Raw genomic sequence first — 27,199 nt, forward strand, 5'->3', positions numbered from 1 at the left:
TATCCCTTCCCACCCTCTTGCCCCCAGTAACCATATGATTGTTTACTATGTTTGTGAGTCTGTTTCTGTTTTGTAGATGAGTTCATAGTGTCTTTTTTTAATTTTATTTTTATTTTTAGATTGTTAACCTCCCTTCCTACAGGGTAGGAACTCTGGGGGTGGAACTCAGAGATGCGCATCATTCAACAGGCAGTCCTGGGAGGTGGTGAAAATTTGGAACTGCTGTTACTCTGCACTGGTTCCTTATTTATTTCTGTTCCTTCTCTCTCCTGTTTCCTCTCATGTCCCCTTTTTCTTTCCTCATTCCTGTGATTCATGCCTGTTTGCTCCCTCCTTCCTCCTCCTCAGTGCTCAGGGTTCAGAGTAGCCTGTTGAACTGTTTTTTTAACATAATATGTTTAAGTCCTTTGGAAACTCAGCTAGGAGGGAAAAAAAAGAAGTATGTGTTTCCTACTGCCTTGATTGTCCCCGTAAAACAAGGGCAGATACAAAGCTATCCTCTCCACGCACCAATTTTGGACAGTGCATCGTTTTTTCAAGTACACAGAAGCATCACGTTTACAGCTACTCTTTGATACAGGAGGTGGACCTTGGGGATTCACAGTGGCCTTTGAGAGAAGCCTGACTGGCGAGACATCCCAGGGGAGCCAGCTGCCGCCTGGCTCAGATGAGACACCGGCCTGGGTACCCTCCCAGGAGGGCACAAGGTGGTGAAGGCATTTGGGGTGGATGGGGCCCATGAGACAGGAAGTGGGGTGACAGAGAGAGTGGGATGGCAAAGGGGACGTGTCTGCATGGAATTTGGGATGGATGCCACCCATGTTCTGAACCTCTGCTTTTGTCTTCACAGCTTCTGCACAAAGAGACCAAGATGAATGCAGAGGTGAGTTCTTTCAAAGGACCCAGTGGAAGGAATGCTTTTCTTGTAGTGCCCTTCCTTCCTCCTTCACCAAGCATCTTCCTTCCCTCCAGAGCTTTCAGAAGCAACAGCACAACCTTGGAAACTTGTCCCCACCGTCCTGATGACACGCGCATGGCCCCGGGTGATAGGGAAAGCATTAGGCCCCTCTGAGTTCGTATCTGTGTCTGTCCAGCTTCAGTCCGATTAGAATCTATCTACTTCAGTTCATCCTGAAACAACACTCGTGGGCTCAGGGTGGAACGGGCTGCAGGGCATCAGGGTGCTGGCCCAGAGCGCGGCCTTGTGTTCTGGGGACGCTTGCCTCCCCTTCCTAGGACCTTCCTCTGCGGCATCTCCTTGGTGGTCTCACCTCCACTGTGCCTGTTCTTCGATCCAGTGAGATGTCTAGTCTTTTTGTCCCTTTGCTTTTTTTCCTGATGGATCAGCCCTTTTGCTTTTACTCCCTTCCAAGTCCAGCCTAGACCCGGGGGTCCATCTCTCCAACTGCCTTGGTGCCCATGCCCCCAACTCCTTTTCCTCTTGTCTTCTCCGTCCCCCCATGGAGTGGTCTTGGGTGAGTGGCCCAGCTCCATGCTGTCTGTGGCTGATGGACACAAAACCCCTCATCCGGTGCTCAGCGTGCCCACCAGGCCCCCTGTGTGGCCCCAGGCAGCTCTCTTGCCCTTTGCCCAGAACAGCCGGGTCTGGTCTTCATCGCTCCTCCCCGCTGCCTCCTCCCTCTTAGCATCTGGGTCACTTTTTACTTTACTGGAGAAAGATTGGAAGCATGAGACATCATCTTTCTCAACTGCTGCCTCTCCAGTCGTCTTGTTTCCCTTTTCATAGTGGGAGGGATGTTTATCCGTGAGAGAGCTCCAGGCTGTGAGTACAGGAAAACCCAATTTAATGTGGTGGTGTTTTTCCTTTTTTTTTAATAGTGGAAAAAAAAATTCTAATAGCAGTACTGGGAATTGAACCCAGGACCCCATGTATGCTAGAAACACACTCTACCACTGAGCTATGCCTACCCCCACCTCAATTTTAATGTTGTTTTTATCCTGAAAGTCCAAATGGAGGAGTCCAGTGGCTCAGCGATCTCATTAAGGATCCAGGATTTTTTGTCTCTCTTGCTCCCATCCAAGCGTTGGCTTCCTCCTCAAGGCAGTGTCCCTTATGTGGACAAGCTGCCAGCAGCTGTTGGGGCTACATGCCTCCTCACTCACTCTGAGCAGGAGAGAGAGATGGCTTCCCGCAGCTCTCTCAGAAGAATGGGAACCTCTTTGTCTGAAGCCCCACCTAATGCCTCCTTAGATCTTATCAGCCAGAACCTGGCCACATGCTCATTCCTCGACCACTTACTTTGTGTCCAAGGAGTCAGGATTTTTGCCACCTGGAATGAGGCCCACCTGGAGCATCTTCCTGGGGGCTGGATATAGGAAGAAGGAAGGGGAGTGCCCATTGGGAAAGGACGCATTGCATCCGGTCCCAGACATTTCTGGTGAAAGTGTGCTGACTGAAAAAAAGAAAAATGCACAACCTAAAAGTTGAGAATCGTGTTTTATTTGGCAGACTTCCTGAAGACTTAAGCCTGAGTTAAGCCTCTTGGATCATTCTGAGGGATTGTTCCCAAGAGGTAAGGGAGGAGCCAGGATATATAAGAATTTTTGCAAAACAAAACAACGAAACAGGTAGTTGGAACATCAAAAGATGACTGACTGCTAATTAAAACTGAACATCTCAAGTTAATGAATTTAATGCTTTTCTATGTATGGGAAGGTGCAAAAGAGTCTGGGCTCACTGAAATTACTCCTTTGTTACGCACCTGAGCTGTCTGGGGCCAGTATCCTGTTTTTCTCCATCCTGAATCCCCTCGGGGTGCACCGTCGGGGAAGCTACAGTGGCTGATGGCTTGGGGGCCTCAAGGCCCTTTGTTTCCTGAAATGGCAGGTGACATTGTGTGTCCACGCTCTTCGTTGCAGACTCTGCTGCCTGTTCAGACCTCGCACTGCCTCCCTCATTATCTCCTTTTCCAGCTGCACTGTCCACCTCATTTCTGCCGGCTCTTTCCCTAAACATTCCCAGATGCTTGAGTTTTTAGTTTCTTCGAAACAAAAACACAGGAGGTCTTGTCAAGCTACTGTAATCCTATTTTTTTCATCCCCTTCAGAGATCTCTGCGGTAAATTCTCCATCGTCTTCTCTCTCCGAGTCCTTCTGTTGCCTGTGGATGCAGCCGGTGCTCCAGGTTCTTGTCCCGTCCCAGGAAGAATTCAGAGACAAGACGTAGTGGTTAAAAAAAGTAAAGTGAGGTTTTATTAAGGGATGGATAGGACACTCAAGGGGAGAGCGGGCAGGCTCAGGTGAGCGGCTGCCCTGAGTTTCTTTGGCAAGTTGGTTCCATAGGGTGTAAAAATGAATGGGCAGAATATTCATTGGGGAGGGAAGGGTTTGGGGTCGTATTCTCTGATTATCACCCCAACTCCACCTTCCTGAAGGGAGGAGGGATTTTTGTCCTTATTTGCTCTGGATCAGAAGTGTCATGGTGTCGGTGCATGATGGGTGGTACTTCTGATCTGCAAGGCTAATTTTATTGAAATGAGGGCATAATGAGCAAAAGGTTACATTGGGACACCGGAGATGCCTGCCTTTTCTCACCTTTCTTTGTCGGGGTCTCCAGGCCACTCATCACCCCAAAAGGTGTGACCTCTTATCAGCCCACAGGTTCCTGCTTTCCTTTCTCTGCCTGGGGACCCCTGGTGCTGCTTACATGATGTGTGGTTTCCTGCATTTGGCCTGTGCCCCTCCTTTCTGCCCAGTTCCTGCCATTTGGTCTGTGTCCCCCTTTCTCTGCTCATATCTAGCTGTCTGCCTGCTCTAACAATTCTCCACCCGCTGCAGTCTGCCTTCTTCTCCCACCATTGTACTGAAACCCATCTTTAATAGTAGTTTTTTAAAAACCTTATTTTTGTAATAATGTAACTACACAGGCCTGGTACAAAACTCAAAAACTGTAAAATATTAAACCGTCAAAAGTGAGCCTCTCCCACCCTGGGGCTGACCTTTGTTAACCACCTTCTGGCGCCCCAACCCCTTATCTGCAGGTCTCATGACTCACTCCTCACTCGGATTCTCCTGGTCTTGGGAGTTCCTGAGAAAGAGGAGGAATTTTGCATTAATATTAAGCTTTTACAAGCCTGGCCCTGCAACAGTTCTGACAATCATCAACTACCCTTTCTGTCCTCTAATCTCGACCTTTCTTTCCTTGGTGACTTTTAACTCTCTCAACTTTTTAAAAACATTCCCAGACCTTGGGGCTGCCTCTCACTACTGCCCCCTCTCTTCTGCCTTAAACCCTCTGTGACCACCTCGTGTGACCCCTCTCACTCTGCTCTCCTGTCTCAGCCCAGTGCAGCCTGCCGTGGTCCTCACCGCTCCGCCAGAGCTGCTCGGCTGAAGGTCACCAGTGGCCTCCGTTTGCCAAATCCAGTGCAGACTTTTTCCGTGAAGCATGTGACACGTTGACCAGGGTCTTGCAATGTCCCCATGACACCTCCAGGTTCCTGCCTGTCTCTCTGGTGACTTCCTTTCAGACTCTTCCTTAGGTTTCTCCCTGCTCCTTAACAGTTTGTGTTTCCCAGGGTACTTCTTGCCTGGGAAGTGCCCGCTGTCATGGGGACCTCCTCTGACCCCTACAGCATTGACCTTTCAATCGTATGTTTAAGAAGGTCCCAGTGGATCTGCTCAAGAAGGTCTTTTTCATCAACTCCAGATCCACACACCCCGAAGCCCGGATTGTCCATCTCCAGTAAGAGGTTCCGCAGTGCCTTATAACCCAGGCTCCCCACCCTCCGCACTGTAAACCCTGTTCTCGGCTTGATTTAATCCATCACCAGATGGATGCAACAACACACTGGCTGAGACCCTAGCCTTGGCCTTCTGGCTGTAATGATAAAAGATACTGACAGGGGACTTGTAGTCACGGGACTCAGTGGTAAGTAAGAATTCACGGATCTCTCAAATCCGTTTCTGACTTGACGTTCTGCCTCCCCCTCACTTCCTCACTTTCCCAACTCTGTGCATTACTGTCCTAGTTTATTCCCTCCTGCTGCCATTCGCTCTCCGTTTTAGGGGCAGAGGAGGAGACCTCAGGCCCCGGGGGGGAATGCTCAGCCCCAGTTCATGACACACCATCTCCATTGCTCTGGGCAAGGCCCCTCTCTGTATTTATCTTCTCTTTCCTTTTTGTCTTCGTCCCCATTCTCATCCTCCCAAAGACAGCTGTTCTGACAGTCTAACTAAATGTCCGCCTTTTTTGTTCGCGTGTATTCATGAAAATATGTTAATTTTTTTTTGTCCAAATGCCTTTTACATTTACATAGAGTAGAACAGACTTGGGTTTTGGCGAGTTAAAGTACAGACATCCACGTGTGTAACCATCACCACCGTCAGGATTCAGCCCCTCCCTCCAAATTATTCCCTTCTGTTGCCCCTTTTTGGCACGGCCTCTCCCACCCCTAAACCCTGGCAACCACTGTGTGACATACTTTTAATTCAAGTGATTGTATTGTGTTCCAGTTTACATCGTGTTCTCTTTCTTTTTCCCACTCAGCCCTACATTTTCAAGGGATGACATGTAATTAATCTGCCGCACGCAACCTCACAAAGTGCGTCCGTTTCAGTCTAACAGAACTCCCCGTGTGCGCAGTGCTGTCACTACCTCTGTTTGTAGACAAGAAAAGTGAGGGTTGAGAGTCCATTGCTCCAAGGCACATGGTATCAAGGGCAGACCGGGGATTCAGGTCCTGAAGTTTCTGACTCCACGCGTGCCTTTCTTCTTGTCTCTCTTCAGCTGATCCTATCGACCCAGTTCAAATGTCGTTTCTGCCGCTCAGAAAGCTTTCTCAGTGCTTCCTCCCTGGAAGCGATGCCCCCTCTCTTGTGAATTTCCATCGCCCTTGACTTACCACTTTGTTAGTTACCTTCTGTTGTCTGACGTGGAGGGCACATCTTAGTATGCCCACGGCACCTGGCGTGATGCCCCAAACAGAGTGTGTCCTCACTGTCAGTTGACTAAATGATGGGATGACTCAGAGGCTGTTTGGTAATCTTGTAATGCAATCCAGAGCTTGGGCGAGTCGGCCAAAATGTAGAAGAGGGAAGACATGCAGTGACTTGAGGCTGGCGGGGGATTGTCGGGGAGGGAGGTAAAGGATCTCAGCTGCAATCAGCCCTTTGGTCTCAGAGGCTTTGTCAGATGCATGAATGACTTCCAGGATTTTCCACGTTTCAAGCTGAGGGCCTGATAGAATTCGTGGAGTGACTGGCTTTTGCCCAGAAGTTTAGAGCACAGCCAGTCAGGCGGGGCAGGTGCTTGGAGTCCAGCAGAGAACCAGGTGATCCAGGTGAGGGTGGGGCGGTCAAGTGAGAGTAGCCAGTTTGCATTTCTTTCTGGGACTGGAGCTCAGAGAAGAGGGTGGCTCAGAGTGCGCGATGTTGGAGTCTTCGACACAGGGGTGGTCATGAAAGCCTTAAGGATGAGGGAACCCCCACCCCACTCTGGGAATGTGAGAAAGAGAGATGAGCAGAGGGATAAGGATGAGCATTGGGGAATATCCACAAAGAGGCACAGGATAAAAAAGGACAGTGGTGATGTGGGAAAAGGAAACCTCACTATGAGGTGAGAGAAGATGAAGAAGGAGTGAGTTTCAAAAAGAGGGGAGGGTATAGCTCAGGTGGTAGAGCACATGCTTAGCATGTATGAGGTCCTGGGTTCAATCCCCAGAACCTCCTCTAAATAATAATAATAATAATAATAATAATAATAATAATAACAATAACAATAATAATAATAACAATAATAACAATAATAATAATAATAAATATACCTAATTACTTTCTCCCTGGACAAAAATAATTTTAAAAAAGAAAAAAAATTTTTAATTAAAAAAAAATAAAAGAAGGTCCACTTAAGTGTCAAAGATGAGTGAGGTCCAGGAGAGGCCAGATGAGGGACAGCCCTTGAGCTGGGCAGTGAGAAGATCTTAGATGACCTGCGGTGAGGCAGAGAGGAGTGGCACTGAAATCCAGATTACAGTTGGGCTGGAAGGGTGAGTAGAGGGTGCAGATGCAGCCCAGAGAGGTGTGGAGTCGGCTGATTTGGGGGCAATGGACAGCCTACTGTCAGGGGCAGAGGTCCCAGAGGCTGGGCAGCAGAGGACACCCAGCACTGTAGCGGGAGCCCCAGGAAGGGAGCTGGGAGTAAACCCAAGGCTCTATAGAGTTCCTATGTGCTCAGAGCATCCCTGGGATTTTTATTTGTATCTACTTTGAGTGGTTGTACTTTAGATAACATATATTTACATGATTCAAAATTTTTAAGGATTTAGCAAAAAAAGAAAAAAAAAAAAAAGATTTTCCCTGAGAAGTCCTCTTCCCTCCCAGATACTCTGTTCTCATGCTCCCTGGCAACCAGTGTCACTGATTTCTTGGCTGTCTTTTCAGAGAGATTCTAAACATATACAGTAAGTATATTTTTTCTTTTAGCTGCCCCTCCCTCCTTTCTTTAACGCAGACTATAACAACTTATACGGGTCTGCATTTCGCTTTTCTCACCCCACAATGTATCTTGGAGATCAGTCCCTTCTCATATGTAAAGAACTTCCTTGTTCTTTTTCATGGCTCTGTAACATTCCATTTCAGAGGCACACCATAATTACATAACCAGCCTGCTGTTAACAACATAGCCATTCTTTTCAGTCTTCCGCTGTTACAAGCAAGGCTGCAATAAACATGAGCCATTTCACTTGGGTATACACTTTAGAAATGGGTTTACCCAAGCAAAGAGTATTTGCATGATAAATATTTCCAAGCTGCTCTCCACAAAGGTTACCTGCTTTTTTCTCCCCTCTGCAACATACGAACACAAATATTTTCCCACGCCAGCCAGTGCATTGTCAAACTTTTTGATTCTTGTAAATGAGTGAAAAACATGCAGTTGTTCTTCTTGACCTATTTGGAATCATTCTCCTTTTTTTTTATAAGTAAATTCATTTGTATCGTATTTTAGATTCCACATGTAAGTGATAGCCTATGATCTTTTTCTGACTTACTTCGTTTAGGATGATAATCTCTAGGTCCTGTCTTCATTTTTGAAGGGTAATTTTGCAGGGTTCAGAATTTTAAGTTGGTAGATTTTTTTTTCCTCTCAACCCTTTTCAATATTTCACTCCATTCTCTTCTTGCGTGCATGGTTTCTGAGATGCTGGATATACTTCTTATCTTTGTTCTAAGGAAAGATGTTTTTTGCCTCTGACTTCCTTCAGGATGTCAAGATGTTACTTTTTATCTTCGATTTTCTGAATTTGAAAATGATATGCCCGAGTATTGTTTTGGGGGGCTGGCATTTATTCTGTTTGGTGTTCTTTGAACTTCTTGGATCTGTGGTTCAGTGTCTCACATTAATTTGGGGGAAATTTCAGTCATTTTTGTTTCAAATACTTATGTTCTTTTCCTTCCCTCTTCTCCTGGTATTCCCATTACACGTATATTACAGCTTAGTTGTCCCACAGCCCGTGGGTGCTCTGTTCTCTTTTTTCCAGTCTCTGTTCTCTTTGCTTTTCAGTTTTGGGGGTTACCATTGCTGTGTCCTCAAGCTCAGAGATTCTTTCCTCAGCTATGTCAAGTGTCATAAGCCCATGAGGCGTTGTCTTCACTTCTGTTACATGTTTCTGATCTCCAGCATCCCTTTTTGGTTCTGTATCAGGATTTCATCTCTCTGCTTACACTGTACCAGTGTTCTCGGATGCTGTCTGCTTTACCCATAGACCCTTAGCATATTAGACATCGTTGTTTTAAATTCCCAGTCTGGGAAATCCAACATCCCTGCCGTGTCTCGTTCTGGTACGTGCTCTGTCTCTTCAGCTGTGTTTTTTGCCTTTTGCTGTGGCTTGTCATTTTTTCTTGATAGCTGGACGTGAGGTGCTGTGTAAAAGGAACTGTTGTAAATGGGCCTTCGGTCATGTGGTGGGGAGGTGTGGGGGAGGGGAGCGCTCTCTAAGCCCCATAGTTACCCTGGACTTTGAACTGTACAAGTCTTGCTCAGTTTTCTCCTCCCTCCTTACGTGGGAGAGTGTGACTAGTGGGGGCTGGAGCTAAATATTTCCTTCCCTGAGGTCAGTTAGGGTCTGATAATGCCCCCGTAGGTTAGGGTCTGGTTAACTAGTTTCCCATGAGGGCAGGCCTGGTTGGGAAGAAACACGATGCTCTGGTGTATGTCAAAGTGGCTGTTTTTCCCTCTCCTTTTTGGGGGCACAAGGGGGAAATTCCTCTAATATTTCCCATGGGAACCTGGCCGAGCTCCCAGAGGTAAGTCTTACAAGTGGAGAGGGTCTCCTGTGCCTGGGGCCCTCTTGGGGTCGCGGGGTTGTCCATAGGGAGCGTCCACAACTCATGTGTCCCAGTTAAGGCTTTCTTCCTGCAGCTCTCAAGCCTCTGCTCCACTAAGTTACTCTCTGCGTTAGCCTCTCTGTCTCTGCAGTCCTGTATCCTCATCTCTCTTCAGGACCCTCGATTTAGCTTTAGTCAGTGTTTCAGTCTGTTTAGCTGTTTTCCGGTTGCTAGTGTGGCATGGCAACGTGCGGGCCCCTTACCTGTGGAATGGGAAACCAGAAGCCTTCATCTCTTTGATCCGCAGTTTCCTTCCAGAACATAAAGCCTCGTGCGAGATGAACAGGTGCCAGTTAAAATGGTCTAGCCAGTCATTTGTCTCAAAAAAATCAAGTTCTTTCCCAGAGAGGAACTCAACTGAGCATGTCAAAATTTTCGCCCTCATCTTGTCCCCACGGGTCAGTTTTGCAGGGGAATGTTGTCTGAACCAAACTCAGAAGCACCTTCGGTCTGACACAGCGCAGGCCAGGTTTTATATACCAGTTTGCGTGTTTTGTTAACTGTTGAAATGGAAAGAGCAACTTGGCTTCTTACAGGTAATGAAGCTGTTTCTTAACCTTGTGGCCCTTTCAAAGCTCATAGAAATTCTGTTCCTGGTTGTTTTCTGGAATGTAGTAACTCAATAGTTCATCTTAGGAATGCCATAAATATTCAGCCTCATAAGGAGATGGCTTGTGTCCTTCTCTTGGTTAAAGAAGAAACACATTCGATCAGACACGTGTGTTTTGATTGTAAAGTCCAGATTTCTCTATTGACTGTCTTACTGCTTCTTTGCACCGGAGACGATCAAAAAATAAAAATGAAAACCTAGACTTGTAACCCAAGAAGGTATTAACTGGGCTGAAATGCCTGTTGTCAGTTGGGCATTGTGGCCGCTGCCTTCCGCATTCTCCCCGGACTCAAAGAAGACAAGCCTGGAACTACATTTCCCAGGGTTCTCTCGCCTGTGTGACGTTGGCCAGCTAGAGGCACTCTCGCGAGATTTGGAGGGCAGACGAAAGACTATCATCCAGGGGGCGCAGTTGCAGGCAGATGTGTGGGCCAAGGCTTAGCGGTAGAAGGCAGACTCCTGTAAATCACCTGCTCCTGCGCCAGCAGGCTAAGGGAGGCTGCAGATGTTTCAGACATCTTGGCTTCCAGGAAGCTCTTGAATATCACTTGCTTCAGTGCAGCAGGGAGATAGCATCTCTGGCTTTAGCTCCCCAGTGGTAGCAGTGGTTATATAAGCCTCTAATTTCCTGTGTTAAAATGTTATGCTTAGAACTCGTTGAATGGTTTCTCTTTTCTTGTGGGGTTTGTAAGTAAGTTATGTAACAACAATAGAACAAAGTCTGGGAGAGAGAAGATGAAAGTACACTGTTGTAAGGGTCTTACGTGTGAAATGGTGTCATGTTACTTTAAGGTAGGCTGTGCCAAGTAAAATATGTGTCATATGAAGGGCCTTAAAATAACCGCTACAAAAAGTTACAGCTGTTAGCCAACAAATGAGATAAAATGGAATTGTAAGAAATACTTTATTCATCTTAAGGAAGTCCGAAAGAGAGGGAAAAGGAACAGATTGGACAAAAAGAACAAACAAGAAGACAGTAGATTGAAATCCAGCCATATCAGTAATCACAATGTAAATTGTCTGAACACTTCACTAAAAGGCAGAGATGGTTAGGTTGAATAAACAGACCTGACAATATGCTGCCTATGAGAAATTCACTTTAGATAGAAAAACACACATTGGTTAAAAGTAAATGGATGCGAAAAAAATGTTCTATGCTAACACAAATCAGTGGAAACTGGGAGTGGATTGTTACTATCAGACAAAATAAATTTCAAGGCAGAGAATACTCCTAGGTATACAAATGGTCGTTTTAGAATGATAAAGTGGTCAATTAATCAAGAAGACATAACCAACCTAAACATTTACATACCTAAAAATAGAGCTTTGAAATATGTAAGTCAGAAACTGATAGAACTGTTAAGAGAAACAGACAAATCTACAATTGTATTCAGAAATTTCAATACCTAAAAATAATTAATGGAATATGTAGACAAAACCAGGATATAGAATAAAGATATAGATAAAAGATAAGGATAAAATTAGGATATAGAAGACTTGAATAACATTATCTACCAACTTGATCTAATAGACTAGTGGAACAGTCCACTCAGTAAGAGTCGAATATACATTATCTTCAAGTGTGCTCCATTTGCCAAGATAGACCATATGCTGGATCATAAAACATGTTCAAAATTTTTTAAAGGATCCAGATTATTTAAAGAATGTCCTCTGACTGCAACAGAGTTAAATTAGAAACCCATGATAGAAAAATATCTGGAAAATCTGTAAACATTTAGAATCTAAATAACATACTTCTGAATAACCCATTGGCCAAAGAATTAATCACAGGGAAGTCAGAGAGTGTTGATAACTGAATGAAAATGAAAGCAAGAATCTCACAGTTTGTGGGGTGGCAGCTAAAGCATTGCCATCACTTACAGGGAAATTTATAGGAAATTAAATGTCCATTTTTGAAAAGAAGGAAGTTTCCAAATCAATAACCTGAACTTCCACCCTCAGCCACTTAAAAAAAAAAAAAAAGCAGTAGCATATTAAACCACAAATAAGCAGAAATTTTGAAGTAATAAAGGTAAGAACAGAAATCAATTCAATAGGAAACAGAAAAAAAACAATGAGAAAAGCAGTGAAACCAAAAGCTGTTTTTCTGAAGTCATCAGAATTGATAAACCTCTAGCTAGGCTGCTCAGGGAAAAAAAAAAAAAGAGAAGACATACGTTACCAATAACAGAAATGAGAGAGAGGATATTACTACAGAGTCTACAAATATTAGAAGGATATTAAGAGAATATTATGAATACCTTTATGGGTACGAATTCAGTGATATAGATGAAATGGGCATATTCTTTGGAAGATTCAAACTTCCAAAGCGTTTTAAAAAAGAAATGAGCCAACTGAACGTATATGTGTATGTATATACACATATATTCTAACTATACCTATTCAATAAATTGAACCTGCAATTAAAACCTTTCCACAGAGAGAGATTCTGCTGGACTGAAGTAGCAGGTTGCCACGGTGTCAGCTGCTTATATAGAAGGGCATTTGTCAGTAGACTTCAGGTGCCTTCTAGGAGCTGAGGCCTCTAACCCACAACCAACCACAAGGAGCCGAATTCTGCCTGCAGCCACGTGAGTTTGGAAGAGAACCCTGAGCTCTGGATGAGACTGTAACCTGGTCAGCTCCTGACTGCAGCTTTGTGAGACCCTGAGCAGAGGACCGAGTAGAGACAGGATCAGATTGCTGACCCGCGGAAACTGTGAGATAGTAAGTTGGATAAAGGATCAGAGTGCTGTACTTGGGCAGACTCCTTTCCTGATCATTTGCAGCTGAAAGACATGACCAGAAAACAAGATGAGTTTCATATGGCTTATCATTTGTGAGTTTCATGAACTGCTCCCAGTTCTGCAAAAGCCAGTGCCAACAGGGAAAGCATGGAACACTGGCATCCAGGAGCTGTTCTAGTTCAAATGATTCAAGATCAGCCACTCTGTCATCCAGTCAAGAAACCTTGCCCAGAGCTGCCAGCTCTTCCTCAGAAAGGCTGAGACAACGTAGCCTTCCACAGGCACAAATGGATCCCCCAGAGTTGTCAGTTCCCACGCATAATACAAGGAAATGTAGACAACAGGTTTCTCAGACAAGCTATGCCAGCTGGATTCCCAGTGTAGCTTGCTCCCAGCCCACGGCAGATGCTGTGGTGGCAAACATTTGTATGCTCGTTAGGAGTACGTGATATTATGTGCAACACAAGCTGCGATTTCAGTGCCAACCCCGCCCCACCTAGTGCTTCCCAGCCTCTAAATTTGGCATGTGTTTCTGGAGAATAATCTCCACCGGCTCCAAAGCTAGTGGTCCAAGAAAACTGACCCCTGAATGAGAACGCTAAACAATGATGTCAGTTGAGGCTGGCTGGGTTGGATTGCCTGTTCTCAAGAGCTGTCTTTCTCTTTAGCATTGTGTATTTCTCTCCTTCCGTTCATCAGTTCCGCCTACAGGAACAAAAGCCGTGCTGCTGGTTCACGTTCAGCAGGTTGGATGATTTCTTGTTGGGCAAGAAGGAGGTCAGCTGCGGACTCCCTGTAATAGTGTCAAAGTTAACAGTGATGGGGTACACATAGAACGATCTAGAACTTGGAGAAGTGGGTCATTTTATGGATGATGGGCTTGACGATGAGGATGGGGAAGGCATAGGTGAAGATGCCGTTGCTATTCAGAGACCAGGATTAATGGCTTCAGCTTGACCTCATCACCACCTTCTTTTCCTCCCTAATACCAGGCAGCCTCCCAGGTCAACAGTTAGGCTTGAAAACTGCCAGCTGGAAAGAAGGGCTTGACTTTAGGAAAATATTTTAAACAGTAGTGCAATTAAAAAGTATATGTGTATAAAACCTTTTAATTATCATGTAAGAGGTTTTGTTTTTCCCTTTAAGCTCATACATATGAATATTGTAAGCACAAATGGATTACTAATTGTATGCTTTAAAAAAAAAAAAGACTAACAACATAGTGTAATGATTTTGGTCTTCCAGGTTTTAGTCATTTCAGGTATATTAGTGGGTCTTATTTCTTTAAAGAGCTGCTTCTTGTATAAATTTCTATAGTTAGTAGCTTAGCTGTTCAATGGGTAACTTAATATATTATCTGTTTTCTATGAATTATTCTCAGAGTTTTAAATGGATGATCTCGTAGTTTTTAGTAAAGAATGTTATTTACCTAAACTATGCTAGTAGCATCTTGTCCTGCCAGAAACTTACCAGTAATCTTAATTTTATTGCATAAAGGAAACCTATTTTAAGGGGATGTATTCCATCAATCAGAGTTAGCACCATAAAGAAAAAGCAGCTCTTTAGTGGAATTAACAGTGCTATAAAGTGTTTTATACAGGCAGTATAAAGGGAGTACTTTTATAAAATCAGAAATACTGAAAATCATTCTTCATTACAAGAAAAGAGAACAGACCAGTAACTCTCATGAACACAGATGCAAACATTTTAAATAAGGTTTTGGCAAATAGAATCCACAATATATAAAAAGGATAATACATCATGACCAAGTGTGGTTTATCGTAGAAATGAAGGCTGTCTCTATCTCAACAGACTTGCAGAAGGAAAAAAATCACATGATCACATCAGTAGAATAATGAAAGGCACTTGGCAAAATCAGACCGTTTACAGTTTAAAAATCTAAGCAAAATATGAATAAAAAGAACTATGCATATCCTGATAAGGAGTATCTACAAACAAAAATCTACAGCTGAGATCACTCTTCACGGTGAAAGATCAGATGTTGTCCCCTTAAGATTAGAAAGTGCGCTAGAATGTCCATTCTTGCTTCTCCTGCTCCAAAATCACACTGGAGTCCCACCCAGTGCAATCAGGCAAGAAAAATTAATAAAACACATACAGATTGGAGAGAAAGAAGTAAAACTTTACATCTCTGTTCACATCTGACTGTGATTTATGTGGGAAATCTAATGGAATCCACAAAAAAGCTGCTAAAAGTAATATGAGTTCAGCAAGGTTGCAAGACGCCAAGTCAGTATATAGAAATCAATTGTATGTCTCTATGCTCACGATGAACATTTGGAAATGGAAAGTAAAAAATTTTATTTATAATACCACTAAAAATCATTTTTAAAAAGTATAAATCTAATAAAATAAGTGCAAAATCCATACCCTGAAAATAATAGAATGAAAGAAATCAGGGACCTAAATAAATGGGGAGATATACCATGTTCATGGATTAGAAGATTCGTTATTGTGAAGGTGTCAGGTTTTTTTTTTTTCAAACTGATTCATAAGTTCAGTGTTACCCCATTCATAGTCCTGGCGGGAAGTTTTGTGTTTATTTTGTTTATTTATTAGAGATGACAAGATGATTCTAAAATGTTTATGTACAGGCAGGAGAACTAGAATTTTGGAAAAGAAAAAAATTGGAGGACCCACAGTAACTGACTTCAAAGCTTACTATAAAAGTACAGTAATCAAGACAGTTTCCACAAAGGCACTGAGGCATTTCAATGGAAAAAGGATGGTCTTTCCCAATAAATGATGTTGAAACAATTGGATATCGTATGCAAAAAAAAAAAAAAGAAGAAGAAGAAGAACTTTGATGACTTCCAGAGAAGATGGCACTTGAGCTGGGTTTAAAGTCCAGGTATATTTAAATACAGGCCTTGCATACCCTGCCTGGTTGTAGACAGCTGATGCAGCCTATTTAATACATACATATTTTAGAAGCTGCCTCTCTGCTTAAAAAAATTTTTTTTAAAGAACCTTGATTCATACCTTACTCCATATGGAAAAATTAATTTAACTGAGAACATTAACTATAAAGTAACTAAAACTGAAGTAAGCTAAAACTATGAATCTTAAACCATAAAACTTCTAAAAGAATATATAGGAGAAAATCTTTGTGACCTTCGATTAGCCAGCAGAATAATTCACTTGAAAAAAATCCGGTAAATTGGACTGCGTCAAAATTAAGAACTTTGGCTCCTCAAAATCATTCTTTAAAAAAAAATGAAAAGACAAACCACAGACTAGGATAAGTTGTTTCAATATTACATGTCTTACAATGAATTGTATCAGAAATATATACGAGCTCTAAAAACTCAGTAAGAAGACAACTGGGTGGGGAGGTGGGTGTAGCTTAAGCGGCAGAGCGCATGCTTAGCATGCATGAGGTCCTGGGTTCAATCCCCAGTGCCTCCATTCAAGTAAATAAGTAAATAAACTTAATTACTCCCCCCCCAAAAAAAACCAAAAAATTCAAAACAGTATCGCTGTTCTAAGGTACACTTTGGAAAAAAACAGTTGGGCAATTTTTCATCAGGTTAAGCCTACACTTGCCATATGATCCAGCAAACTCATACCCAGGCATTTACCCAAGTTAACTGCGAACGGTGCTTACTTAAACGCTAGGACATGACTCTCTATAGCAGCTTTATTCATAATTGAATGAATTATGAATTCGTTTGAACTGGAAGCATCAGAAATGTTCTTCAGTTGCCAAACAGATAAACAAACCAGTGTATGCATACAATGAACTACTACTTGGTAGCAAAAAGAAAGAAATTATTGATATGTACAACATAGGTGAAAAATGCATTGTGTTAAGTGGAAGCCTGACTCTAAACACTACATATTTGTGTGATTTCATTTACATGGCATTCTAGACAAGGCAAAACTTGGGATGGTAAAAAAAATCAGTGGTTGCCTGGGGTGGGCAGGAGCTGACCACAGAAGGGAACAGGTAATTTTGGAGGCGGTGTCTTGATTGTGGTAGTTATGTGACTGTATGTTGGTCGGAACTCATAGAACTGTACACTAAAAAGGGCGGGTTTTAGTATATGCAAAAAAAAAAAAAAAAATCTAGCTGATAGCATTAGGGAAGTCTTCATAGAGTGTAAGATGCCCTGGTCTTGAAATCTTGGAAGGCATCCTTTCATGGACAGCAGGGAGAAGCTTGTTCCAGGCAAGATGCACAGGATTTGCAAAGACTTAGAGGGAGCAAATAGTCCTGGGTGTTCTGCACACTTTCAAGTTATTTGGAAGATCAGGAGCCTAAAGTCACACAGTGGGGGAGGCGGCCTGAGGGCGGTGCTGGGGAAGCAGGCTGGAGCCAAGTTCTGGAAGGCCTCCTGTGTTTGGTAAAGAACGCAGGCTTGGGGTTTTTTTTTTTTTTTTTTCCCTTTAGTTGGTGTCTTACAGTTTGGGCGGCTGCAATGAAGCACTGCAGAAGTTTCTCTCCCACAGTTCAGAGGCTGGAAGTCAGAGATCAAGCTGGGATCTGCTAAGGGCCCCCATCTGGGCTGGAAACTGCCGTTTACTGTGTTCTCTGTGGGCAGAGAGCAGACAGAGGAAGCAAGCTCTCTCGTGACTTTGAGAAAGGCATGCCCCCACTCATGACCTCACCGCATCATAATTATCTCCCAAAGGCCCCACCTCCTAATGCCACCACATCAGGGGCCAAGGTTCCCACATAGAGCATCCTTCAGTCCATAACAGTGGGGAAAACGGAGGGCTTTGATCAGCAGAGGGACCTAGTTTTCATCTGAAGCATCTGCTCTGGCAGGCCTGTGGACGATGCACTGGAAGGGTGAGCGCAAAAGTAGGGAGACCGGGTGGTGACTTACCACATCGTCAGGCAGGAGGCGGAGAACTGCTGGGCCAAGACCAGAGCAGTGGACACAGGAAGAGGGGCGGCCTCAGTGGCTAATGGTGACACCCAGATGACAAAGATGAAGGCAAGGGGGCGTCGAGAGGGACATTCCCGTTTCCGTGCTTGGAAACCTCCAAGAACTGCGTTTGAGGGATGTGTAGATGGTTTTTATCCATTTGGACTATACTGAGTTGCCATATGGTTTTTAAGAGTCAACTTGATTTTTCATTCTATTTGCCTCCAGCCTTGTACCCCAATAATGAGTAAGCTGCCACAGTAGGGTGGGGGTGACACTGCATTGGTGAGAACCCAGAAAGCCATAGTGGGGGGGGGGGCTGAGTAGAGTGACAGCTCCTGCTTTGCCCACGTGTCCTGTCTCCCCGCATCTCACCGAGCAGCTGTGGCCTCCCAGCTGCATCACAGTCACACGTCCACTGGAGGGGGGGGATGCTAGAAAGACAGAGGTACCAGACTAGGGCCAGGCGTGGCTTAAAGGGGGCGCTCTGGTGATTGGAGAGGTGGCAGAAGTGGAGAGCCCAATGCAAGGTGCCTCTTCTGTGGATGACACGGGTCAGAGAAGCTGTAGGAATGTTCTGGGGGAGCTGACTTCTCAGGGAGTGTCTTATCCGCCCTTCCATGCTGCGGCTGCTTCTGTGCTCTGGGATGGCTTCTCGTCTCACCTGTCTGGACCCTGGCTGGTCCTGCCGATGCGGCTCTTGTTTTGCTTGGGCCGTTTCTAAACCCCGCCTTGGTCGCTTGTCTTTCAGCCGGAGAGGAAGTTCGGCGTGGTGGTCGTCGGCGTTGGCAGAGCCGGCTCCGTGCGGCTCCGGGACTTGCGGAATTCACACGCTTCCTCCGCATTCCTGAACCTGATTGGCTTCGTGTCCAGGTGAATCACGTTTGCTTTGTGCCTTGTCGTTCACAGGAGGCCCAGGGAGATGGGCCAGGCCTCGGTGCACAGCGATTCTCCAGAGCGAGGAGAGAGCCAGCCAGCTCCGGGGTCATTCCAGAGAACCGTGCAGGCCCAGCCCCACAAGATCTCAAGTTCAGACGAGTCTGGGGACTAAAGAGGGCTGGGCCTGCCACTGAGGTGTGCAGCGGGTCAGCCTTGAGGGGACAGCGAAGGCAGAGGCAGGCAAGATGGGCACAGGGCCCGACAGGGACAGGAGGGGGCCCAGCGAACCCATGTGGGTTGCCCTGAAAGAAGGCTCTAGGTGTGTTTCACCCGTTACCATGACAGCCGTCCCCGCAGGGCTCTGGGCTTTACAGGCATGACCAACTCTTGGATCAATGCCCACTTCACAACCTCTTTGCAGATAAAGAAGCTGAGCCAGAGAGAGTGAGTAATTTGCCTGAGGCCACACAGCTGGAAGCAGACTTCCGTGCGGGTCTATTTGATTCCAAAGCCCATCTTTTAAACACTGTGTCTACATTCCCCCTTTGATAATTTTGAGCCCTGCTTTCAAGGATTCATTGATCTCCTGTAACTCAACCAAAATCAGACTTCTCACTGCATTTCTTCACCCGTGCCCCACCCTCAGCTGCTCCCTCCATCTCCCACCCCTTCCTCACATGCACACACACCAGTCACCAAACTAACGCCATGTAACATCATTTATCAGTAGGGATTGTGAACTAGAGGAGGGCCCTGTGTCGGCCAAGGTGATGTGGAGAGCAAGTCAAGTGTTTCTCTGCTTTCTAGTGCTTAAGCGAAATTAGCTAAGAACTTACCAAAGCATAGGTCATTATTGTGATGGTCCACGTAGAAGTTCTTTCAGATTTTAATTGACGGGCCCTGCTTTCTTCCAGTTTGCCTGTCTCAAAACCTGGTCCTGCCTGAAGGATTTAAAGTAGATGTGGGGGCACTAAGGAGACCCTTTGAGCAGTCTTCCCCTCCCAGAAAGATTCTAAGGGAGCTGCACGAATGGGAGCTTGACAACCTCATTAGCCAGCCCCGTTCCTCCCACTGCATCCTACCTGTGGCGGGGGGGTCCCTTCAGGCTGGCTGCCGTGACTGCGGCAGTGGGCCCTCCCAACCTGCCCGCGGCACGTGGGAGGATGGCCAGCTCGTCCCCCCTGCTCTCCTGCACCCCTGCCCTAATCACACTGTTCCCCACCTCACATGCCCTGTTCCTCACGACCTACCTGCCAAGTCCTGTCACCTCCCCAGCAAGCCTTTTCTGAAACCCTGAACTGGGTGTTCCTTGCCTTCTTCGAATCTCCCACCTGTACCCTCAGCACAGCGTTTCTCCTGTTAGTCTTGTGTTGTTACATGTATGTGTGTACGTGTATCTTCCTCCTTCTACCAGACTGAGCTCATTGGAAGCTGAGGACTTTAATCCACTTTAATCCATCATCTTTCCTACAGCGCTTGCGCACAGGAGGCAAGCAACATGTATCGGTCAGATCGAGCAGCGTAGATGGGTGGTCCCCATAGGAAGAGACTTACCCATAAATAATGGCCTTTGGTGGCCGGACGTCCCCAGATGCCCTCTGGCTGCTGCAGCTCGGGTGGAGCTCTGAGTTGGCCGAGAGCCTCCTGCTGGCCGCCCCGTTTCCTCTGTGACAGTCCCCTTGGTGGCCTGCCCCTCTGCTGTAGCCCCTGCACTGGGGCAGTGTGCACATGGCTCCTCCTTCTGCATTTGTCGGAAGGCGCAGGGCTCCTCTCAACATTCCAGGAGCCTCTGCTCCTGGTTAATCGTGGACCCACTGCCTCTCCGGGCTTTGTCAGCTCAGCTGTAAAGGAGGCAGTGACACCCCCCTTCCACGTGACCGTCACAAGGCTATGGTGTATGTGAAGGAGCTGGAAGTCACAGAGCAGTTTGTCCCTCAAAAGTGTTAGTGTCTTGGATTTGCGTTAGGTTTGGAAGTCATGGTGCTTGGCCAAGTGCTTGACGACAGAGACCACTTCTCATGAGATAACAGGAGATCAGTTTCTTTTGTTTTAGAGATGAAGGAGTTCAGACTCCCACGTCCGACAGGCTGTTAGCGGCAGTGTCACACTCGACGCCAGGTCCCCGACTTCACCCCCGAGGCTGTGTTTCTCACTCCATGCTGGAAAATGCCCCGCAAATGGGAGGGAGGAAATTCATGTCTTCATTTCCAAAAGCTGGTCACTGGGACATCGTTGGGAGCTGGGGAGAAGGACGGTGCTCATTTATTCTCAGCTGATGATTCTCCGCCTACTTTGAGTTCCCCTCGTCTGTTCTGCTCCAATAGACGAGAGCTGGGGAGCATCGAGGGAGTGCAGCAGATTTCTCTGGAAGATGCTCTTTCCAGTCAAGAGGTTGAGGTGGCTTACATCTGCAGTGAGAGCTCCAGCCACGAGGACTACATCAGGTGGGCGTCCAGGGCAGGCAGTCCCGGCTGTGCACGGTGGTGCGGGACTACGGACGTGCTCGGGCAGGCTGTCATTTTTGCAGGGGTGGGGGTATGGAGTCTTAATAATCAATGGGAAAAAATTACAATGAATCCATGACCTTTAAAAATTGTCATTTAAGATTTTTATCAGTGAAACTAATGATTATTTATTTGCATGATGAATCCTAGGACTTTTCTCTCATTGGTGCAATTAAAGGTATTCAAAGAAAAAAAAAATTGTCTTTAAAATGTTACCCCTCACAGTGGTGGGTATAGCTCACACATGGTAGAGCGCATGTGTGGTCCTGGGTTCAATCCCCAGTCCCTCCATTAAAAAAAAAAATGTTACCCTTCACTATTGGTTGTAAACGTATAACAAAATGAAAAATAGGGTAGAACTAATATTTATTTAGTACACCATAATTTAAAACATTGGGAAGATTAAGAATGAAAGTATTTTACTTCTTTGTAAAAAATTTATTGAGGATAGTTTGGACGGTGCCCACCTTTTCATCTTATAACTTAAGATACGGAGCCAACATCTTTTCTGTGCCTTAGAGAACTGCCGTAGTCCTGTCAGCTGCCAACATTTTATACTTTGTCCTTTCAACATCGTGAAATATCGCCAAGAATATCTCTGAGGGTTCCTTTAATGTGAAGTGGATTTGCGTGAGATGAGAAAGGAAGTAATGGAGACATCAGAAAGGGGAGATCCTATGGTTCATAGAGCAAGAGGAGTGAAGTGTTCCCCCGCCCCACCTTTGAATGCAAAGCCTGGAGCCTTTGAAGCAGTTGGTGGGGCTGAGCCAGGAAGGAGCAGCCCCACGCGGGACCTGGCGGCCAACGAGGCAGTGCCGGCCGCCCCCTGAATCTCAGCCTCCTTCTGGATTCTGACATTAAATTGCAGCTGCTTCCCCGTGCCTTTGCCCGGGAGTCAGCGGTTCCCCCTTTACCACACCCAGTTTCAGCATGGACAAAAACACCTTTCTTGGGGTCCCCTTCACCTTCTTTGTCACTAGAGTGTATTTCCTTAAAAAAGTGATCATGTCATTCCCACGCTTATCAAGGTGTGTTCCCTAGAATATCTGGAGACTAAAAGCCAAACTCCAGAGCACAGCATTCCGGGTCCTTCACAGGTACTTTAATGATCATTGCCCTCCACTCCTCATAGCCCGCCCCGCTGCCACGCGGAAATTCACACCATGTCCCCGTGGACAAAGCGGCATAAAACACCCAAGCCCCCACATTGACAGCTCAAAGTGAGACATCCTCATCCCCAACACCCGGACGATGCCTGTTCCCACTTTGAGACCCACTTTTCAGACCACCTCAGGCGGAGCTGGCTGCTGTGGGTTCTCTTGTCTTTATTTATAGCTGTCATGCGGGCATAGGCAATTTACCTGTTAACATGGCTGTATTTCTCCTCCGGAGTAACCAGTAAAGGGTACCTACTTGAATACATGAGTGGCTGAGTGGGTGAATCTTCAAATGTTCACATAACTAGAAAGCCTTTATCTTACTGCTTAGCAGAAAATGACGCGAGGTACAGTATGGCCTTACCGTCCAGCCCTGACTCTCAGTCTCATTCCATCATGACACATTGACATGGAGGTTTTTGTGCATTGATGACCTTCTGTTCTCTGTCCCACAGGGTACTTAAATGAAGCTTATTTAAAGTGCATTTTCTCTGCATTTCTCTCTTTTTCCCAAAGGCAGTTCCTTAATGCTGGCAAGCATGTCCTTGTGGAATATCCTATGACACTGTCTTGGGCAGCAGCTAAGGACCTGTGGGAGCTGGCTGAGCAGAAAGGTGACGTATGTTCCATGCATCCAGAGCACAGACCCTCTTCCTAAGAGTTTCTGACTCTAAGATTTCTGTGGTACCATCTTTATGCCTTTAAACTTAACCCCATCTCAGATATGTTACTGGTCCCATGGGCTCCCAACCCCCACCATACTGTAGGCACATACAAGGGATGGGGGGTGTGGAGGGCAGAGGAATGGGTAGGAGTTTGCAAACTTCTGTTCAAGACTTATCAGCTTCTCTGACTAATGACAAATATGAATTAGCTACCACCTATGCTAGTGTCATATTATTTTGGTTTTATTCATATGATATTTATATTGCTATTGGAAAAATGCCCAGATCTGAATAATTGATTATATGTGCATACTTTGTAGTCTTGGTTGTTTCTCAAGAGGAGTACCATTTATTAAATATTTATTACACGCTAGGAACTTGGAAACTCTGCGAAACACTTCATATTTTACTTAATTCCCTTAAAAATCCTTGGAGGGAGGTATTTCCCCTAGTTTATGTATGGGAATCCGTAGCTTAAAGAGTTAAAAAAATTTGTGCCTGATCACAAAGTTAGTAACATGACTACAAAATGGGAGGTGGAGGTTTGACTGCGATTTCTTTGGGCTCTGAGGTCCACATTTGTTTCTCTGAGCCATGCTGCCCTCTGGAGATTTTTATGTTTTTACAGTAATTGGACAAGTCCCTCTATGGAGGCAACTAGAACTATCTAGAATGTGTAGGGATTAAAGGAGCTAGTTAAATGAAGTTTAAGTCACAAACTCTGTTTCAACATTGGCTATTTAAAATCTTCAATGTATGAGCAAAGTATGGTGAACAGTTACAATGAAAATCCGCAAAGAAAGCACCTTGTCCTTATCACCAGTGTAGACGGATCACACTATCGAAACTCTTGATTGCCTTTCTCTAGAACTGAGCTGCTCTGCTGGAGGGCAGAGCCCATCTTTCCTCTCTGTAGTCCAGCAGCTAAACCTAAACACTGCCTAGAACTTCGTAGGCCTTCAGTAGGTGCTCATTGAATGAAAAGATGGATGAATGACTATTGAAATGAACAAGATTTGGGGAGCTTTGGGGCCATCAACTTTGTATAATATTTCTCATGGTAAAAATGTCTGTGGACAGAGTACAAGACGCCAAAGATTTCTTGCTAATTGTAAAGGTTGTCGCAGACCTTCAATTTGTAAAAAATGCAGTATTTGCCCAGTGCAGTAAAGCAAAGTGCGATGAAATGAGGTATCCCTGTAAATGATCACGAGGAATACAAAGAAGCAGGGGAACACAGGCCACTCAAAGGTATGAAATGAATCTCCAGAAACCAACCTTAAAGAAATGTAGATCTAGGAATTACCAGAATAACTGTTTCAAAGATGCTTAGTCAGCTAAAAGAAAACACAGACAAACAAATGAAGTTAGGAAAACAGTGCATGAACAAAGTTAAATTCTATCAGCAAAGAAATGTAAATTATAGAAAAGAGCCAAACGAATTCTGAGGCTGAAGAATAAAATAACTGAATTGGAAAATTCACTAAGAAGGGTTCAGCAGCAAATTTGATCAAGCAGAAAAAAGAATTGGCAAACTTGAAGATGGATCATTTGAAATTTGAGTCAAAGGAGCAAAAAGGAAAAAGAATGAAGAAAGCTTAAGGGACTTAGAGGACACCATCAAGCAGATGAATGTATATATTATGCAAGTCACAGAAGGAGATGAGAGCAAGAAAGGATAGAGAGCTGATTTGAAGAAATTATGGCTGAAAAATTCTAAATTTGGGGAAGGAAATGGAATACAAATTCACGACACTCAATGAACTCTGAGTAGAGTAAATCCAGAGAGCCACACCAAGACACCTAATGATCACACTGTCAGAAGTCACAGATAAAGGCAGAATCTTGAGAAAAGTGACTCATTATGCACGAAGGAGCTCCTAGAAGATCATCAGCAGAATTCTCAGCAAAAACCTTGCAGGCAAGAAGGGAGTAGGATGATATATTTCAAGTGTTGAAAGTGCCAACCAAGAATACTATATCCAGCAAAACTGTCCTTCAGAAATGAAGGTGAAATCAAGACTTTGCCATACAAACAAAAGCAGAAGGAGTTAATCTCTACTAGACTTTGATAATGGAGTCCTTCAAATTGAAACAAAGGGATGCTAGACAGCAACATGAAATAAAAGGCTCTCTGGTAAAGGTAAGTATAAAGATAAATATAGAATCCTGTGATATTTTGTTGGCACATCAATCACTTTAAATTTGGTATAGAATTAAAAACACAAAGCATAAAAATAACTATAAATCTATGTTAATGGATATATAATGTAAAAAGATGTAACTTGTGATATGAGTAACATACAGTGGGGCTGTTAGAAATGTAAAGGAATAGAATTTTGTTTGCAATTGAAGTTGTCTGTTTAGACTATAATAACTTTAAGATGTCTTACATAATCCCTATAGTAACTACATAAAAATACCGATAGAAGATACACAAAAGGAATGAGAAAAGTGACAAAGCATGTCACCCACCACAAAAAAAAAAAGTCAAAACAAAAAGACAGTAAGAGAAAACAAAAAGGACAAAATGCTGTAAGAGTATATAGACAACAGTTAACAAAATGGTATTAAGTCTTTTCCTATCAGTAATTACTTCAAATGTAGATAGATTTAACTCCCCAATCAAAAGAAATAGATTGGCTCAGTGGATAAAAAACAAAATCCAACTATATATTATCTACAAGAGCCTTTAGATCAAAGATACATATGGACTAAAAGTGAAAGGACTGAAAAAGATATTCCATGCAAATTGTAACCAAAAGAGGGCAGAGATGGCCATACTTGTATCAAATAAAATAGACTTTAAGTCAAAAAATGTCATAAGAGATGTAGAACATTATATAATGAGAAACATTAGGGTCAGTTCACCTAACATCATAGCTCCCAAATATATGAAGCAAATATTAACAGACTGAGGGAACACAATATTAGGAGACTTCAATACCCTACTTTTAGTAGGTTAGGAAACCAGACAAGATCAAAATGGAAAACAGAAGACTTAACAACACTACAGATCAATTGAACCTAACAGACATACAGAACATACCACCCAGTAACAGAATATGCATTCTTCTCAAGTGCACATGGGTCGTTCTCCAGAATAAACCACATGTAGGCCACAATAAGTCTTAAACTTAGAAAGATTGACATCATACCAAGTATCCTTCAAACACAGTGGAATGAAACTAGAAATCAACAGCAGAAGGAAAACTGGAAAACCCACAAACACATGAGTATTAACACACTGTCAAAACGGCCAGTGGGTGAAAGAAACAAAGCATAAGGGAAATAAGAAAATATCTTGAGAAAATGAAAAATAAAATACAACATCCCAAAATTTATGGGAAGCAGTGAAAGCAGTCCTAAGAAAGAAGTGTATAGTGGTAAACACTTACATTAAACAAGAAGAAAGAGTTCAAGTCAGCAAGCTGACTTTACACTCAAGGAACTAGAAGAAGACCAAACTAAATCAAAAGTTAGCAAAAAAAGGAAATAATAAAGATTAGAATAGAAATAAATAAAATAGAGAATAGAAAAACAATAGGAAAAAAATCAAAGAAACTAACAGTTGGTTTTTGAAAATACAAACAAAATTGACAAACCCTTGGCTGGATTGAACCAAGAAGGAAAGAGAAGATTCAAATAAAATCAGAAATGAAAGAGGAGTCATTACAACAGATGCCACAGAAATAAATGGATTATAAGAGAATACTATGAACAATTATACTCTAACAATTAGATAACCTAGAAGAAATTGATAAATTCCTACAAATAGACAAAATACCAAACAGAATCATAAAGAAATAAAAATCTGTATAGACCTATAACTAGTATCTAGGAAAATGCAACAGTAATCAAAACCTCCCAACTAGAAAAGCCCAGGACCATATGGCTTCACTGGAGAATTCTACCAAACATTTATAGAAGAATCAACGCCAATTATCTTCAGAAATTTCCCCTAAATGGAAAAGAACACTTCCAAACTTATTTTATGAGGCCGGCACTACCTTGATACCAAAGCCAAAGGCACCACAAGAAAACTATAGACCAATATTCCTAATGAATATAGATGCAGAAATTCTCAACAAAATACTAGCAAACCAAATTCAACTGCATATCAAAAGGATTATACATGATGATCAAGTAGGATTTTTTTTCCTGGAATGCAAGAATGGGTCAACATATGAAAACCAATCAATGTAGTGTATATACATACCACTTTAATAGAATGAACAAACTCCACAGGATCATCTCAGTTGACACAGAAAAAGCGTTTGCAAAATTCACCACCCTTTTGTGATTAAAAAAAAAAAAGAACGCTCAACAACTTGGAATAGAAAGAAACCACCCCGTCATAATAGAAGCCATATATAAAAAGCCCATAGCTAACATAC

At 43.9% G+C, this 27,199-nt stretch overlaps 1 protein-coding gene across 5 annotated transcripts in view; it reads left to right on the forward strand.

The window, feature by feature from the left end:
* The window catches only part of BLVRA (biliverdin reductase A), a 51,634-nt gene that overhangs the window by 10,682 nt on the left and 13,753 nt on the right, over positions 1-27,199 (forward strand). For 4 of the 5 annotated variants that reach the window (XM_032484287.1, XM_032484289.1, XM_032484288.1 and 1 more), the window contains exons 2-5: positions 851-883; positions 18,349-18,470; positions 20,801-20,920; positions 22,654-22,751. In XM_032484287.1, the coding sequence (XP_032340178.1) occupies positions 872-883; positions 18,349-18,470; positions 20,801-20,920; positions 22,654-22,751 (352 nt within the window). In that variant the 5' untranslated portion in view covers positions 851-871. Of the gene's footprint in view, positions 1-683; positions 708-850; positions 884-18,348; positions 18,471-20,800; positions 20,921-22,653; positions 22,752-27,199 lie in introns of those variants that run through there. The other variant, XM_014551007.2, reaches the window with a different exon arrangement.

The sequence above is a fragment of the Camelus ferus genome, chromosome 7 (assembly GCF_009834535.1).
Source record: "Camelus ferus isolate YT-003-E chromosome 7, BCGSAC_Cfer_1.0, whole genome shotgun sequence".
Taxonomy (NCBI): Eukaryota; Metazoa; Chordata; class Mammalia; order Artiodactyla; family Camelidae; genus Camelus; species Camelus ferus.